General features: G+C 41.2%; 1 protein-coding gene across 7 annotated transcripts in view; it reads right to left on the reverse strand.

The window, feature by feature from the left end:
- Positions 1 to 19,451, reverse strand: part of TGFBR3 (transforming growth factor beta receptor 3) — a 203,583-nt gene that overhangs the window by 162,566 nt on the left and 21,566 nt on the right. For all 7 annotated transcript variants that reach the window (XM_082613383.1, XM_082613382.1, XM_082613381.1 and 4 more), the window contains exon 2: positions 16,333 to 16,512. In XM_082613383.1, the coding sequence (XP_082469509.1) occupies positions 16,333 to 16,420 (88 nt within the window). In that variant the 5' untranslated portion in view covers positions 16,421 to 16,512. The remainder of the gene's footprint in view (positions 1 to 16,332; positions 16,513 to 19,451) is intronic.

The following is a 19,451-nucleotide window of genomic DNA, read 5'->3' on the forward strand; positions in this document are numbered from 1 at the left end:
TCAGCTCCTGAATGAAATATAGCACCACTACGTTAGCCAACATGTAGAGTACTGTCTTATGCTGGGTTTTTTTTAAGTCTTTATTGAATTTGTTGCAATATTCCTTCTGTTTTATGTTTTGGTTTTTTGGCCACGAGGCATGTGGGATTTTAGCTCCCCGACCAGGGATTGAACCCATACCCCCTGCACTGGAAGGCGAAGTCTTAACCACTGGACTGCCAGGGAAGTCCCTATGCTAAGTTTCATAGAATGTTTACCAAGAAACAACAGCATCTTGGGGCTTCCCTGGTGGTGCAGTGGTTAAGAATACTTCTGCCAATGCAGGGGACACAGGCTCGAGCCCTTTTCCGGGAAGATCCCACATGACGCAGAGCAACTAAGCCCACGTGCCACAACTACTGAGCCTGTGCTCTAGAGCCCACGAGCCACAACTACTGAAGCCTGCATGCCTAGAGCCCATGCTCTGCAACAAGAGAAGCCACCGCAATGAGAAGCCTGCGCACTGCAACTAAGAGTAGCCCCAGCTCGCCGCAACTAGAGAAAGCCCACGCACAGCAATGATGACCCAACGCGGCCAAAAATAAATATGTAAAACAAATAAATTTATATAAGAAAAAAGAAACAACAGCTTCTTGCCGCCAAAGACTCATAACAATCTAGTGACAGATCGAGTATCTGTCTTTAAATAGATGCCCACACGTCACTCAGACACTGTTTTATCTGAAAAGACAGTGACCCCTCACCCCAGTCTTCATGGAGTAGCCTTGAGATTTATTATTTTAGCAAAGTTGTTTCTCTTTATTGTACTTTATGAACAAGAGTTATAATTATTGATTTATTCAATAAATATTAAGCACCCACTATGTGCTGGGGACCAGGGATTTATCAGTGAACTGTCCCCATGCTCTACCTCGATGGTCACATTCAAGCAGGGTCAAACAAAAACATAGAAACTCCTCTACTTGTGAATTTTCATATAGATGGAAGAGCTATACCAGAGCAAAAGCAAACCAACCTGACTTTCGTGGAGCTTACACTTTTGTGGAGGAAGACAAGTAATAAACAAAATAAATCATAAACTTGTTTTAAGGTGATAAGTGCTATGAGGGAAAAAATAAAACAAGATTATAAGAATGGGAATACCAGGGGTTGAGAAGGATTACAATTTTAAATAAGGTAGTTAGGGTGGGACTGAGCCCAGGGGTACCACCACAGATGAGGAAAATTGCTGATAGGTGGTCTCACTCCATTGTTTCCAAGTTCTCCTGTCCTCAGCCAGGCATAATCCTCAGTGCCACTACTACCTTTCTTGAAGTTTCAGGCTTACCCTCCAACTTCCAGCTAAAGGCCAAGCTACTTCCTCAAGAGGAATAATGTCTTTTCCATCCAGGCCCCAGATTTAGTTCTTCTCATTTCAAAGCCATTTCAGCCAACAGCAAATCAGCCATCTCCCAGAAAAATACCCTGACCTGCCTTTTCTCTGCTGGGAGCACAGAGCTAAACAGCAAACTCATTCTGCCCTTGCTACGTTTGTTCTAGCTCTCTTTCTTTTTCTAAACACACAGATTCTCTAAATAAGGAATAACTTTTTGAAGACCTTCTATGTGCCATAAACTGCTGGCCACTTTACATGTTATTTAATTCTCATAAAAATCAACAGAATAAGTATAATTAGCAGTAATCTATAGATAAGGCAACAGAAGCTCTGAAAGTCATAAATTTGGGACTCAAATTCAAATCTTCAATACAGAAAAAAAAAGAAGAAAGCTTTTTATTCACAACTTCCTCCCAACTTCATCAGTCCCACTGTACTACTTTGAGCAGAACATATGGAAAATAAAGAAACTGGGCATTGATAGAGTCTGTCTTATCTGCAACACTGGATTTCAGGATCAGGTCTGCTTTTCGCACTAAAAATATGCCTAAGCAATAGACTTCCAACTTAAAAGACTGGGTAAATATGCTCAACATGCTCATATTTTTCAAAGAACACCATTTTCAATAGTTTTGTTCAAATAAACATGACCCTCTGATTTACATGCATTATCTCATTTATAATCCTCACAAGAACACAGTGCAGTGGATATAATCAATATCTCTATTTTATATATGAGGATACTGAGGCTATGGTCATGCAGCCTGCAAATAGCAAAGCCTGGGCCTGAACCTGTGTCTGAATCCAAAGCCCATGGTCACAACTACAGTAAGATCCTGACGCTCTGACTTTAATACATCTCTGTTAAGACTAGACACTGTGGTAGAGAATTACTTTTCCTACATAAAAGTGTAACAGGAATCCTTAGGCATTGCTCATATTTGGAGGGTAAAATCTCTACAAAATCCTTTAGTTACAAGTCCCAAATAAAGCTTCACTGGTGACTATGCTCCAGCAAAAATCTACTGGGAAAACCCAAGGGCCTGGCAAAATGGCACAATTTTCAATCTTTGGGTTCTGAGACATTCCAAAGGAATAAGAGTGCTCACTTTACCATACTGAAGAGATGTGATGGCTTCCCCTGCTCAGCAACACCAGTTTAAGCCTCAGCTAAAGGACATATTTCTTATAGTACACACTGAGCTCTGAGTTCCTACAACTTAGAGCAAAGCCACCAGGCCAATAACTCACTTTAGCAGACAGCCTTAGTTATCTGTGACTCAGCTCACTCTCCAGATGGCCAGAGGGAGTGTTTATTTTTATCACTGTTAATCAAGGGTAGTTTAAAGAAGATAGAATTATTATCTCTAAAACAGAGGTTCTCAAATCTAATTCTAATGAAACAGACATGCATAATGAACACTGTTCACATTTGGACACACTACAGTCTTGAAAATAAATTCCTGAAAACTCCAAGGAGTACTGAAAGAAATTAAAGAAAACTTAAATTGAGGGGTGTACCATGTTCATGGATGGCAAAACAGATATGACATGCTACAGATTCTGTGTTCTTTTCATTCTTTTTTTTGAATTTTTGAATTTTATTTATTTTTTATACAGCAGGTTCTTATTAGTTACCTATTTTATACATACTAGTGTATATATGTCAATCCCAATCTCCCAATTCATCCCACTACCACCACCACCCCTGCCACTTTCCCCTCTTGGTGTCCATACGTTTGTTCTCTACATCTGTGTCTCTGCCCTGCAAACTGGTTCATCTGCACCATTTTTCTAGGTTCCACATATATGCGTTAATATGCAATATTTGTTTTTCTCCTTCTGACTTACTTCACTCTGTATGACAGTCTCTAGATCCATCCATGTCTCTACAAATGACCCAATTTCGTTCCTTTTTATGGCTGAGTACTATTCCATTGTATATATGTACCACTCTTTTCATTCTATCAACGGCAATCCTAACCCCTCTCTCTCTCACTCAGATATATTTAAATGCAAATAACCATGGTTAGGGTAAACCTGAATCTTGTCTTTTTGAAGAAAAATCACTCTTTAAAGTCAGCACTTTAACTATTAGTAGTAACATTACTCATGGTATCTTACAACTTAACTGGGATATACCAGCAAGTCTTGACATTGTGGCACAGAATTACTTTCTAAAATAAAAGTGTAATGAAATGGAAAAACATAATGCAGCAAAGAAAAATCACAGTCATGTATTCATTCAAAGGCTTTATTCCCAACTTTAAAAATATCTTTCATGATTCCTCACAGCTCTGAGATCAACTCCATCAGGTTGCCTGGGGACCACCTGCAGAAAGGGTTAAAAGTCAAGTTGCTACTCCATGCTTGCTGGCTGAGGAGGAAGCAGGTTTCCTGGAACCTCAGGATGGCCAGCCTCACACAGAGTAAACAGAGCCGCTGTGCACTCAGGAATAAATTCCTCAACCAACACATACTCTCCTGAGGTTTGCATGTAAGTTTTTTCCAATAGATTCCAAGTTGAGGAATAAACAGAAATAATAGATTTTCTTGGGCCTTCTTGAGTTCAGGAAGATCTGACATTATCATGAAATAGCTCAGCACAGTCCTCTGAAATTTTTCATTAGAATTCTTTTCTCCTGAATCATGTTAATAAAGTACAATTTGGCCTCGGATTCATACGTAACTACTTACTCACAAGCAGCTCAAGCCCAGAAGGATGGGAAAAGACACTGAGGCCTGTCAGTAGGAGGCAGGGCCAGGCCCAGGCCCAGGAATTGTCAGATTGCTGGATAAATGTTTTCCAACGAAGCTATATATTGCTTAGAAAAGAGATCCCTTACAGAACACTTGACTGGCTCGGAGATAAGTCTGAAATACTCTTCTCTGCTTTCATTTTCAACTGCCTACACTGCTCTCAGAGTCACCAGAACTGGCACTTGGCTCAACAAGCCTCAAATATCTCTCATCTTTAAGGGGCAGGGACTTCCATTATTTTTCTATAATTCATCAGGTTGAACTAATTCTAGGTATTATTATTGTATAACATATGTCAAATGTAACAAATTAATGTAAGTCTATTTTTCTCCTCCATACGTACAGTATACTCTGAACTTACATTGTGTGCACTTGATTTCAAACTGAGATTTCTGAGCACCATTTTCCAAATGCAGTAGCAGTTTGCTGCCCTGGGCCGGCCAAACAGAGGAAATGAGGAATCTGATTTGTTTTATTTTAAGAGGAAAAAAAAAAAAACCTACTTAAGGCCTGATCCTGGTACCTTTTGAACAGTTAACATTTGGAACCTAAACTGTTTCATAATAAACTAGAGCTCCCTTTCCTCCCTCCAAGAAGAGACCCTTGGGAAGTATTTATTTAGTTAATGAATGTTAAGTAATTGTGTTTTACTCACAAAACAAACCAAAAAAAAACTTCTAGAAGATGCTCTTTGGGCTCCCTAGCTCTGCAAGGTCCATATGAGCTCCATCAGCCACGAGCCTGGAGCAGTAAACTGGGAATTTAGGGAACAATGTGACCACAAGCACTTCTCCAAAAAGAAAAACAACTCCCCTCTTGGCCCAACTCCAAAAGGCAATTGAGCAGGGTAAGGTCCAGGCTAATCTCTGAACAGCCTCTCTGCCAACTTTCTCCTACAGTCATTAGGTTTTTCAGCATGGGCTTTGCAAATGATCTAAAACAATTAATTAGTGCTTTTGAATTCACCCCATACCATTAATGAAACATTGCCAGACAGCCTTTGATAACATATTTCCAGAGCTCATTAAACGTGGCAAACCAGAGGACACAGACTCCCCAGGCACCCAAGAGGGCCAGGCTGAGACCTGGTTGTTGACAGTGAAGCCATACTGGAAACGATCCTGGGGTGACAAAGTGAGGGGCTGCTGGGGTCAGGCCCTTAGGGTCCTCCACAATATGCCAGACCCTGCTCTCAAATTATATCATTATCAGGCTCTTAAAGTTCAAATTATTCTTTCACCCTAAAGACATTTTTTTCTTCTAATGAGTGGAAATTCTTAATTTGATACTTAAAAGTTTTATACTGCTTCTAATCCACACCTCCACACCTCCATACCTCCATCCCCCAAAAGACTGGTTTTAATTTTTCAAAAGAGGGGGGGATGAATAATAGTTTTGAAAACTAAATATTAGAATAAATCTTGTCCCAAAATTCCCTTCTTTCAATCAAAGAGTCCTGCATAATCCAAGATTTCCCACTCCCATAACCTCAGTCATGTGAGAAATCTTTCGATTTTTTTTACTATCTAATGCCACACAGAATTCCAGGCTGCTCTACATGCATGGCCAGCAAGATAAACACATTTTTGGGAGGCCTAGAAAAAAGCTAGCAGGGGGGCAAGAAGTAAAAATGTTGCTGCATTCCTCTGGGCTTTTCTGTTCCAGTTTCAAAAACAGAACGACCACCACCTGGGGCTTGTGGCAAGCTCCAGAGCCAGACTTAAGCTGCTTATCGCTGCCCACCCACCCCAAAACCCACCCCCTACCACCCCGCCGATGACAGTGATGAGATCTGAGAAAGCAAATCAGAAAATTTTACAAACTACGCAGTGGCAAAATAAATAAACAAGTTATTTTAAAAGACAACTTTTCAGGCACAGAGGTTAAATCTTCGCAGTGTCTTATCCCAATTTTTAATAAATACAATGTTGATGCTTAATAAATATCAAGAACAACTTTGGGGAGTTTTTTCCCTTCTGTAAATGGTTAATTTTTTTAAAGTTCTAGCCTAGAATCTGATTACAGGAATAAAATAGGAATCAGTGAGGAAGCCAGAGCTAAAACCTAGAACAGCGGGGCTTCCCTGGTGGCGCAGTGGTTGAGAATCTGCCTGCCAATGCAGCGAAAACGGGTTCGAGCCCTGGTCTGGGAGTATCCCACATGCCACAGAGCAACTGGGCCCGTGAGCCACAATTACTGAGCCTGCGCATTTGGAGCCTGTGCTCCGCAACAAGAGAGGGCGCAATAGTGAGAGGCCCGCGCACCACGACGAAGAGTGGCCCCCACTTGCCACAACTAGAGAAAGCCCTCGCAGAGAAACGGAGACCCAACACAGCCATAAATAAATAAATAAATAAATAAATAAATAAATAAATAAATAACTAGAACGGCTCCAGCAGAAACGGGGTGTGCCCCACCTAACATTCCGGGGTTTTTTTTGTTGTTGTTGTTGTTTTTGCGGTACGCGGGCCTCTCACTGTTGTGGCCTCTCCCGTTGCGGAGCACAGGCTCCGGACGTGCAGGCTCAGCGGCCATGGCTCACGGGCCTAGCCGCTCCGCAGCATGTGGTATCTTCCCGGACCGGGGCACGAACCCGTGTCCCCTGCATCGGCAGGCGGACTCTCAACCACTGCGCCACCAGGGAAGCCCCCCGGGTTTTTCTTAACACCCTTGTTAACCTACCTCAACTCCCCCTGTTATCCAGTCAGCTGGTACCATCCCGCATTACCTAGAGTCTCCTCAGCCACAGCTGCCTGCACCAGTGTCCCCATGCTCTACTAAGTCACGAGGCAAGAAATGGGAAAAGGCAAAAGAGGCACATGAAAGGAAGAACTGAGGGAAAATTCCTTCTTCTTATAGCTACAGCCATTATTTCAAGGTGTGGCCCCAGCCAATAAAGATGCACCTGGTGTTTGCAGGTGCACCACACCTACAGCTGGAGAGCTAAATGTGTCTGTGGAACTCACTCCCTCAAACCAATCTCCCTTCCAGCACATGGATCCCTCTGACCTAAATGAGTTCACTGAAAGGTTTTCAAGGTAGCTGTTTCAAAGGCATGCTAAAACCAAGCTCCCTTTATGACAGTAAGACTTTTTCTAGAAGGTGTTTGCAGCTTCTGTGTTATAATTTGTGCATAGAAAAAACAGATGATCTATGCTGTCAGATGTGGTCCTCAGACCAGCAGCATCAACATCGTATGGGTCTGTTAAAAAAAATATGCATTGAGTAATTAAGTTAAAAAAATAACACATACAATTCAATGGTAAAAAATATATATATGCAGTTTGTTACCCTATGAGAACTGAATCTGCATGTTAACAAGACCCCCAGGTGATTCGTACACACATTAAAGTTTAGAAAGCACTGGTCTAATGTCTGTCTGTTTATAACTTCCAACTCCAAAAGCGAAATGGGTATACCACTCTCAGGCAAAGTAATATGAATACCCATACTATAAAACATATTTTAAAGTAATTATTTGCTCTACAGAATAAAGTTTACTGTAAGTATCCAGCTCCTTGCTCACACCTAATATGTAATTTAATTTATAAAAATGAGTTTACACACAACACGCTTATTTACTATGTAAAGCTGGATGCAACTGTATTTCTCTGAAACACTAGTTTTGCTGTAAGAAGCAATTCTGCAAAAGGTGGTAAAACCCTCAAAATCCATAATCCTGAAAAACAGACCACATGTGGAATGAAAAGGATGAGACTTGGAAATCAGGACAGTAGGTAAATTAGGAAGAGAGGGTCCAGGCTTTTAAGACAGTGATTTTTCGAGGACAGTCATTCACAGTGCAAAGAGATTTTCTTTAGACAGTTTGGGGGGTTGTTCTGTGTTTTAAGATACAGTTTTTACTGTTACATAGAAGTAATTATCTTTACTATTAAGTTATGGCATAGTATTCCACTGATAAATCAGTCTTATAATCTCCTCCTCAAAAGGAACAAATTGAAAGAAAACCATAAAATCATTCTTAATTTCATAAGCATTTCACTCCCAAGGGTCTTGCCTTCTAAAATCTGATTCTGGCCACCATCATCTCTTGCCTCAATTATTACAATAGCCACCAGCCAGTATCCCCAAATGCACCATTACCCAACAGTCTATTCTCAACACTGCAGCCAGAGTAATCTTGTTACAATATCCTTCAGATCACACCATTCTGCTGCTCAAACTCTCCAACGGCTCTTTCTCACTCAGAGTAAAAATTTAACAATGGCCTACAAGGCTATATGCAGCCCTACACCTGTCCCCCAGGTAACCCTCTGACTCTTCACTCCAGCAGCCACCTGGCCTGTTTACTTGGACTTGGGTACTTCAGACAAGCTCCCACCTCAGGACCTTTGCACATGCTTTTCCTTCTGCCTGGAGTCCTCGTTTCCCCAGATATCCACTTAGCTCACCTCCTTCAAATCTTTGTTCAAATGTCATCTTCCCAGTGAGGCCCTCCCTGATCACCTTACTTTAAATTGTACTTCCCCAGGAGTAATTCCTAGCCCTGTTGCTTTTTCTCCACTGAACCTGCTAAAATATGCATAATTTTTTGTTTCTGGTCTCTCTCTCTCTCTTCACTAGAATGTAAGCTTCAGGTGCACAAGAATTTTTGTCTGTTTTGTTGATTGCTGTATCTCCAACACCTGGAAGAGTGTCTAGAGTGCTCAGTAGATGCTTGCTGAATAAATCAATCAACACTTTAGGAAACAACCATGTTAGAAGGTGGGAAAAACTCATTATTTGCACTAACTCCAAAGTATCCCCTTTCTGTGCCACAGAAGCTACTAGCAAAGTATCTGAGACCTGGTATGCACTCAAAGCTAATTCACCAGACTACAACCTCCCACCTAAACATAGCAGTTTAAAAATTGAAAGAAACGGTGAAATGATAAATGGTTCCTTCGTCTAAAAAAAGAAAGGGGCAGGTGGGAGCTATGTGGCATTTTGTTTCACCAAGCAGCAACGAAATGCCAAAGTGGGCCACACAGATGCGTCCCGCTGGAACAGCTCATCGCAGGAGCCGCTCTAGCACCACTGGAAGCAACAGAGCAGGAACTGACTCCAGAAGCAGCTGCTCTGCTCTCTCCTGAGGCCTTTGCCACCTGAGCATCTTTCCGGATGGGGCAGGAGGGTAGGGAGGTGTTACTACTAATGGCTCATCTATCGTCCAGACCAGGACTAAGTTATTCAGGCACGTGAGGACAAAGGGAAGCAACACAAAGAACTCAGAGCAGTCTTACTGGAACTTTTTCCTTTTGCCATAACTATACCACTTATCACTATATGGTTCCCTTCATTGCCCACAGAGAGAATAACTTTTTTTTTAATCAGTATTTTCCTTTGAAGGCAGTAAGATTTTCCACATTCTACTCTAGAATAGAGTAGAATGTTTTTGTTTGTTTTTTTTTTCCTTAGGATTTCTCAGAGTTGGCAGGATAGGACAGGAGAATAGCTGGGCCTCAGTCCCCAGAGCACCTGCTGCCTAGTCCTTGGAAGAAACATTCTGAGAGCAAGTGCATTTTTAAGCCTTCTAGAATTCTGCCTGATTTACAGTGTCCTCTCAGAGAACAAAAATATGATTATATGGGACTTGAGGATAAATCTATTTTAGGCCACTCTGGCAGAGAATGTTTTAAAGAGAATGAAAGTCAGCGGTTCACGTGGATGCAGTGCCGGCCAGGCCAATCTTCCAAGACAGGCAAACTGTTCCATGCCTTGAGGCCCCCATGTGCAGGGCAGGTCCTGAGGGAAGGCACCACAGTGAAACACTTCCTGGAACCCGCCTTGTTCCTACAACACTTCCAAAACCAGCACTTGGAGCTCAGAGCTCTAGCAATGATTCAAGGTGGTCCCAGAGTAGGAAGGTTTAGTTATCAAAGCAAACAAGCTGAGAAAGCCTAATTTCCCAAATCCACAGTGTGTGAGAGTATAAACCCTGAGCAATTAAACAGCTATGTGGTCACATACAGATAGCTCTGTCCTGATGGAAAAGTTGATCAGTGTTTACAAAAATACCCCATCATTGGTACCCTAAAATAACCCAGATAAATCAACAATTCAGAAAGCTGGGTGGCAATTATACAGTCTAGGATAAGGATGCAAAGGAGAGAGAAACCTGGGTTCTGTGGACCTGTCTGACATCAAATCTATGTATAATCTTACACTCTTGATAAATATCTTTCTCATACTATATGAACATCTGCTTACCCAACTATCTATTTTCCTTGCAAATGAAAAAGAAAAATGCCTTTTATTTGATATCATATCATATTCCACTTCTGTGGGTGGAATATGCAGGGGAAGGTAATCTTTGAGAAATGAACTCATATTTTTCTTGACTACAGCTAACGGCCCCAACTCTGTGTGTGTGTGTGTGCGTGTGTGTGTGTGTGTGTGTGTGTGTGTGTTGTTTCTGTGCAAAACTAAAGAAAGGGAGGCAGGGGCCTCATCGTGCTAGGTGTGCATGGTCCCCCCAAAGAGATCACTACCTAAAATGCAGGCCACGGTACTCACTCTGGGACATTTAATAACATTTCTTTGCCTTTAAAATAAATAGAAAGTTGGCACCCTGGTGAAAGCTGGCATCACAACTGACAATATCTTTTGCCTATGAATCCAAAAGTGGAATTAAACACAAAAGTGGTTATAATAACCACCTATAAACAATAATAATCACAGACCAAATCAACTAGCTGTGTCCAAAGACTTAGGGGTTAGCAAGAGAAGATCCTTTTGAATTTGCCTTGAACCTTCAAGTCTATTCCTCCTCTACCCTTTACATTCCCTGGTGGCAGCTCCCACCGGCACCCTCCCTCCCCTTCTGCCATTATGACTTACAGCCTCTGACCCCTCAGTTGGCAGAGCAGGGAAACTATGGCAGAACCACCTCTGTGGTCCTCAGGCCATTGATCTCAAGTCCAAGAGAGAGAGTGCCAGCTCCCTTTGGGCAGCACAACGGAAAGAACATGAACTCTGGGTCTGCGGCCATGCTGCCACTTACTCATCGTATGACTATTATTACCTAAAGGACCGTTTTAACTTTTGTAAAAATTTGTCTCTCACTATATATGACATTTTTCTTCTCTAAGCCTCAGTTTCATCATTTGTAACATTAGTATAATAATAATGGTAGGGGTGGTGGTAGTAGTAATAATTACAAAAACGGTGATAATGATGAATACCTACCTTACTGGGTTTCTGTAAGGATTAAATGAACTGATTGGTGCAAAGTACCCAGCAGAGCACATGGCTGCATTGTTTCAAGAGGTGCTGAGGGGCGCACCAAGACTCAACAGTGCAGTTCATCTGCAGAAGTGTGCTGGGTTCGGGTTCGATCAAGAGGCAGACCAGCTTTCTAAATTGCTTACTTTCTCTAAAGCCCCTTAGTGCCATTCCATACATGAAGAAAACAACCCTGCCCACACAGGGACTGCTAGGAGAATCAAATGAAACACTAGACATGAAAGCATTTTGGAAACAATAAAAATAAAATGATATTATTATGTTTAGCCTCCCCTCAAGGCTGCCAGCTTGTTCCATTCCAAACCAAGTATTAACCAGCTAGTGTCTCTGCTTGCTGTCCTACGGACCCAAAGAGTTCAGAGCTTTCTTAGCAGGAAAATAGCTCCAACTAAAAATATCTCTATTTTCCTGTGGACTGTACCTGGAATTCCAGGTACATCCTGGAATAAAGATAAAAAGAAATGAGTTTTTTCAATAGAAATAAATGTGTGTGCGGGTCATAGGCAAGCATCCAAAAGGATGCACCTAGGCACCAAACGGAAACCACGGAATGAGGGAAAGAGCCAGGCCATCAACACTGGCCAGCACAGAGGCCAGCAGCGTTTCTGCAGAGTTCCCCTCAGCAGCACCCCTTTGGCCTGACACAAGGGACCAGTAGGGCACAGACAAGTCCATCCCCTCCTACCAAATTGTTTTCCCTGAATTCTCCACATGCGCCTCTTTTTCTCATTATTAAGGCTCCTGGGAACACAGCCCTACCTAACACTGGCAAGCCTCAGAGGCAGCAGTTAATATGTTTTAAAGATGTGTAGCAGAACAGTTTTTAAAGTGAAAACTTAGTGCGCCTTAAGCCCACAGGAGCAAGCATTTACCTTTATAACTTCCCACTTTTCTTAGGTACATTACAGGACCTAAGATAAGGCACCAAAAACCTAAGGTAATTTCTAATCAGAAGGCATTATGGTGCTTACACAGTTCTTGTTCACCAAGAGCATGGCCCTCTCTCCCCACGTGCTGTACAATAACCAAGGAACAAGGGAGGGAAGGAAAAGTATGAGTTTTGTCAAAGCAACCACTAACCCTGGGCTGTGGCTTCTGCCTCCGCCTCCTTCACCCTCAGCCACAAGCAGGGAAGGAAGGCTTTCACTGAAGGCGCACACACGGGCACCTACTGTTCCAGCTCAGGCTCATTTTAGGTGCTGTGCTGTGTTCTTCTCCTCCCTGGCCGCATGTCTAAAGGAGGCCTTCACCCCTTCTGCTGCCAAGAACTCTACAGTAGAGCTCCACAGCCCCGTCAGTGAAAGAAGAACGTGAATAAAGAAGGCCCATTACTTGAGGGTCTTTCCATTCTGATGACTTACATACGTCTCTTCTGAGGCCAAAGGGGTTTCATCCAGAATGTCTCACTGGTGGCTACTCATCTGGTATTGAATCAATCAAGGGAAGAGGCTCAATCATTCCCCACAGAGTGTCTCCTACGTAGAGGCTCTACTGGAGTGGTGGATGGGCTGGAGTCTAGAGCCACATTGCCTGGGTTCAAGTCCCTGCTCTGCCACTTATTAGATATTTTTTTTATAAAATGTATTTTTTAAAGATTTATTATTTATTTATTTATTATTGCCTGTGTCGGACCTTAGTTGGGCACGCGGGATCTTCATTGAGGCATGCGGGATCTTTCGTTGCAGGGCGCAGCCTCTTCGTTGTGGTGTGCAGGCTTCTCTCTAGTTGTGGCATTCGGGTTTTCTCTTCTCTAGTTGCAGTGCACAGGCTCCAGGGCACGTGGGCTCAGTAGTTGTGGCACGCAGGCCTAGTTGCCCCACGGCATGTGGGATCTTAGTTCCCTGACCAGGGATCAAACCCGCACCCACTGCATTGTAAGACGGATTCTTTACCACTGGACCACCAGGGAAGGCCCACTTATTAGTTACTGAGTCCCAGTTTCCTTGTGAGTAAAATGCAGATGATGATAGTAATACTAATACCACCTCACAGGGTTTTCTTATAAAAACAAAATAAATTAGCTGGCAGAGAGCAAGTCCTAGCTGAATGTCAGCCTATGTGCCAGGCACTGTTGCCTTTGTAGCCAAGAAGGCCATATTCTCAGTCTAACTTTGTGAGGCTGCAGTTTGAATTCTAAGATTAAACAGTGCATGCTTTTGGCTACAGAGGGATGGAAGAAGAGAGAATCCAAACCTCAGAATGAAATCCACAGCCTTGTTCTCACATTTAAGGTCCTCCACAATCTACCCCCATCCTTCCTTCCAAACAGACCCCCTCTACATTCCCAAGCAGTTCTCTGGGTCATCCGTTCTTTAAAACAACATCAAGCACCTAACTGCCATGTCCTGTGCTAAGCACTGTTCTCCCCTCTGCTCACCCCAATGGCTTTCCCTTTCTAGATTCTGCCTGGTCTTCAAAACAGAGCTCAACACCTAGGCTTCCACAAAGCCCTCCCCAGCTGCTCTAATCCACTCTCCTGACCCCTCTGAGGTCTTCTGGCTTTTCCTCACCATGCATTGATTATTTTGTTATATGGTTATATTTTATATGCCAAACTAAAGTATAAGCAACTCAAAAGAAGGATGAATCTTACATTTCTTTCTATATCCCTAAGTGACTAGTACTGTGCTTTGCACTCAGCGGAGACTCAGTGAATAAGTGATTTACTTGACGCTTCAAGAGGGCACAGACGACACACAGCAAACCCATTATCATTTTTTTAAAACACCTTTCTGATCAAGACTCCCTCATAGTGTAGAGATTAAAGGCTCAATCTGTAGACCTAGACTCAGTAGGTTTATGGTTAAATCTGCCACTTAGTAGTTGTATGACCTTGAGGAAGTTACTTAACCTGTCTATGCTTCAGTTTCCCTATCTATAAACTGAGAATAAACAAAGAACCTACATTTATTAGGGAAGTTATGAGGATAGAATGAGATAATACATTTAAAGCACTTTGAACAGGGCCTGATACACAATAATTAATTAATTATTATAAATATTCATTATTATATTATCTTCTACTATCTTCTTGAAATTCAGCTCATGCAGAATGCCCCAAAAAAGTATTTGGCAAAGTATGCTGAGCCTATACAGAAAGCTACTGGATGTCAGTATTATATACAAAACATTTCTCCCTTCTTCTTCATTCATTTGGCCCATCAGTTTGTTCAAAAAAGCATCTCTACCTCTGTACTATTGATAAGTTGCCTCAGTTTGTTATAAAATCTGTAATTCTACTGTACCTTCAATCTTACTGTACACTTCAGCAAAGCTTTCAGTGTGTACACAACTCAAAAAAAAGATTTTACCAGTGGCTTGAAAGAGGAAGGAAGGTCTCAAGCAAAACTGATTCACTATCAAATACATCAAGGCTATACGGAACCACCAAACTCACCACATTCCCATGAAGTACCTTCTTAAGTTATGTTTTTCATCAATGAAAGCAGAAAATTCTGCCTCAAACCCACCAGGTATAATTATACATCTTGTCATCAAAACAGCACATTTTTCCATCAAGCCATTTCTCTCTCTCTTTTTTTTCTACTACTTTTCAGTGAGATTTTAATTAAGATCAGTTTTAATACACAGGCTAAAAGGCAAATAACTTTTCAATCATGAGACAAAATGAAACTGCTGACAGAGAGAATGGGCAGTTCAAATTCACACACCAGCCTTCAAAAAAAACAAAAACAAAAACAAAACTAGCAACTTTCTCTCAAGGTATTTGCAACAAGGGGGACATTCTGCTTTCCAGTCTCATAAACCAGTTTCTGCAAACTGGCTTCCACTCAGTCTGTGCCTGCATATGACTCCTGGTCTGAGTCAACTGGAGCATTAATGGTGATCCTGCTTCTTCAGTATAACGCAGAGGTGAAGAGCAGAGTTGTGACTAAGTGAGCTCATGAACTAAGAATATCCTTGCTCATTGTTAGAGGCTATAATTGTTTAGCACAGTACCTGGCTGCAGTGCACACTCAATACATGGTTATTATTATCACTCTCATGTCATCTGTATGTGCAATTCAACAGCTAAAACCAAGAGGCTAATCATTTTTTAAGTCAATGTATTTCTTCTTGAGGCCAGCCAGTTTCCAGAACTGGCCCAACAAATTAGTTCTATGTAGCTCATTATAGAAGAGACACAGAGCAAATTATAACAAAATAGAGCAAATTAAGTTTCCAAATTTGTTAAGTAACCCTGACTGCCACACTAAGACCTTGCCTAGGGGATCTGACACTCTTATTTAAGTTACAATGTTCCAACCAAATCATTTGCTTCTTCTTATCTCTGACCTCCTATTCTGATGGCCTCTAGGAAGCACAGTGTATTTCTTTACATTTTTAATTTTTTTATTTTGTTTTGTTTTGTTTTGTTTTTGGTCACACCACATGGCTTGTGGGATCCCAGTCCCCCAACCCGGGCCCTCGGCAATGAAAGCAGAGTCCTAACCACTGGAACTCCAGAGAATTCCCTCTGTACTTTTTAAAAAATTACTTTTTAAAAAATTACCTGAAATAGGCAAAATTAAATATTTCCTAAGTAGCCTATGCTAGGAGTGTCACCTCTATGTAAAAGATCTATTTATTTTGTAATAAAGAAAAGGCTTTCTTGAAATTCTTATTTATGACAAGAAAGTAAATGTAATCTATGCATGTAACAAAATTAAGTGGTATTAAACCACATATTCTCTAGTCACCTCAACACTGAAGGTGAGTTAGGTATCTGTGTTACTGACATTAGAATGTCTAGCACTTGTCTAGTAAAATATAACATGGGCAAACGTACTATGTATCTGTAGAGTAGTCAAATATTTTATTTCCTTGAAGAACATAAATACTCAAGTTTTGTATAAATATCCCATGTCCTAAATGTTTCTAAACTGAAGAGACTGAAGAAAAATATATCCAAAAGAATATAATGAACATGCAATTTATATTATGCAACTTACCTGCAGTTGCTAAATAGGAACTCATCAGGGCAAACATGGCAATCACACAATGAGAAGCCATTTTTATTTCTCCAAAAGTGTGTCCCATTCAGTCACCTCAGCCTGCAGTTCTTCAGATTATAAATAATCTTTGCAGATTGGAAGTGGCCTTAAAATCTTTCTTTCCAATTTTCAAATTGCCTATAAAAATAAACATTTTAAGAAGAAAACTTAATGCAGGTATTTCTTTCGATAAATACACATCAAAGTGAAATGAAGAATTTCTAAAAAGTATAAGATAAATTTATCTTGTGTGCCTAGACAGCACTCAAGCAAATGTTGGGGGTGCAGGGGAGGTAATTACCTAATAAAGAATTTTATAGCAAATACTTCTGCAAATACATGCTCTTTTGACATTTTAAATCTTTGGTTTTATATAAAATTTTCAAGAATACAGAAGAAAATCAAGGTACACTATAATATAACATCATCAGTTATAAAATAATCAGTGACACTTGATACATGAACTCCCTAGTGCCAGCAAAAAAAACATAAACAACTCTGATTAGAACTCAATCTAAGATGCAAACTATCATATATAGGATGGATAAACAACAAGGTTCTACTGTATAGCGCAAGGAGCTATATTCAATATCCTGTGATAAACCATGATGGAAAAGAATGTGAGAAAGAATATATATGTGTATAACCAAACCACTTTGCTGTATAGCAGAAATTAACACATCATTGTAAATCAGCTATATTTCAATAAATTTTTTTTAAAAAAGAACTCAATCTAATGTTATAGTGACAGAGTTACCACAGGGATCAAATTGAAACACATTTAGAGTCAACCTGAAAAAATAAAGAACCATTCAAAGGCAAGATTCTTATTTCAACTGTTTGCCAACATTTTAATAAGCAAAAATGTCTCTCCCTGTCTCTCAACCCCATCTGAGACTATCTGGTTGCATGACTAGAGGATCCAGAAGGTCTTTTCTAAACTTTTCCTATCCAGAGCCTTGAATGGTGAGTTTTGTGAAGGTGTGCTGAATTGGAATATCCTCCTATGGCCCTAAAGATCACCTCATTTAGACACTCCAAAGTATTTCCAGCCTTATCTCGTTGAGCCTGGCACAACCCATAGAAGTTGCAATTCAACAAATGTTTACTGAGCACCTACTATGTTCCAGGTATTGTGTGAGGACATGATTCCTGTTAACAGGAAAAAAAATTATCCAACAACTGAAAAAAGTATAAAGACCCTGCCTGATCTAAGCCCTGGGCAAGGCAAGATCACAGAGTTTCTAGGACCCACCTCAAACAGCTAGAGATTGCAGCCTTGTTACTCTCATCCAGAAAATTGCATCCCCAGAACCAGTTTGCTACCTTTAGAGACAAAGCCAGTTTGGGCACTTGTAGATACAGTAGAAAAATATAAAAACAATGGAAAAATGAGTTTCTAAGCAAATGGTCTTAGTTCACTGCATCAATTGTTAAGAGAAAGATATTTAAAATGGTTCCCTGCAGCAGTAACACTAATGGCCCCTGAGAAGGAGAAAAACAGGGTGATTGCGGAACAGTGGTGGGAGGGGGCAGGAACCTTTTCACTGAACTCGCATTTGGGTTTTACAAGTATTACCTACCCAGAAATAACAATAAAATCCTAATTTCAAAAATAATTTTTAGATATGCTTTAAAACTAAACTATTACATATGCAGGAGGCACTGCAGTTCAATCTTGGTATGACAGTGATTTTAAAAGCCTAGTATGAGTAAATATAGATTATGATGGCAGTTAAAAGGTCTGCCTAAGTGTGGATCCACTCTGCCACGTACCAAATGGGTGATGCTGACCAGAATACTCTTCATGCATGAAACTATCCTATGGACTGTTGTGAGGATTAAAGGAGTTAATATATATACATTGCTTACAACAGTGCCTAGCACATAATAGACAATGAATAAATGTTAGCTATTATTATCATGCTTGTCCATTCCCTTTGAGGTATATTTATACCAAGAAAGTGGAGAAATTAGGGTGTGATTATTGACATAATTCTTAGCTACTGGAAAACCAGTTTAGTCTTTTGTTTGCTGCTAAATAAATACTATAATGGACACAAAAAGGAGATAAGCTAAAGAGTGGAAATTGCCAGTCAAATTGAGGCACAATCCATTGGTGGCACAATGGTCTTATCTCAAAAACTGACTAAATTATAGACACAATTTTGGACACCATAAAATTGACTTCAATCATCCCTTTAAGTCCAACATTTCTGTCACCATAATTCCATATCACCTCAGATGTAATGGAAGTCTCCTCTGTTAACCTAAAAGTCAATGACAGCAAAGAGAATTTGTCCCTGTTTTTTTCCCTTCAAAGAATTAGATTTCCTGGGCTTCCCTGGTGGCGCAGTGGTTAAGAATCTGCCTGCCAATGCAGGGGACACGGTTTCGAATCTTGGTCCGGGAAGATCCCACATGCGCGGAGCAACGAAGCCCGTGCGCCACAACTACTGAGCCTGCGCGCCTAGAGCCCATGCTCCGCACCAAGAGAAGCCACCACAATGAGAAGCCCGCACACCGCAACGAAGAGTAGCCCCCGCTTGCCGCAACTAGAGAAAGCCCGCGCACAGTAATGAAGACCCAACACAGCCAAAAATAAATTAATTAATTTAATTAAATTTTTTTTAAAAATTGGATTTCCTGAATGGATCAATAAGAAAAACTCTAAAAGAATATGCTATTTCAACAAATGCTAAGGGCAACTTTTTTTTTTTTTTTTTGCGGTATGCGGGCCTCTCACTGTTGTGGCCTCCCCCGTTGCGGAGCACAGGCTCCGGATGCGCAGGCCCAGCGGCCATGGCTCACGGGCCCAGCCGCTCCGCGGCATATGGGATCCTCCCAGACCGGGGCACGAACCCGTATCCCCTGCATCGGCAGGCGGACTCTCAACCACTGCGCCACCAGGGAGGCCCTAAGGGCAACTTTTATAAAGCAAAAAACCCTGTAAGGAGATTTCAGAAGAAGATGACTTCCCAGAGGATTTTTATGGTGCATACAAACTATATAACCAGCACGAGGCTTGTGGGAATATTTAGTGAGCTTGTGTCACCCCCTGCCCGCAGCTGCAGAGG

The sequence above is a fragment of the Mesoplodon mirus genome, assembly GCF_964341445.2.
Source record: "Mesoplodon mirus genome assembly, chromosome: 3".
NCBI lineage: Eukaryota > Metazoa > Chordata > Mammalia > Artiodactyla > Ziphiidae > Mesoplodon > Mesoplodon mirus.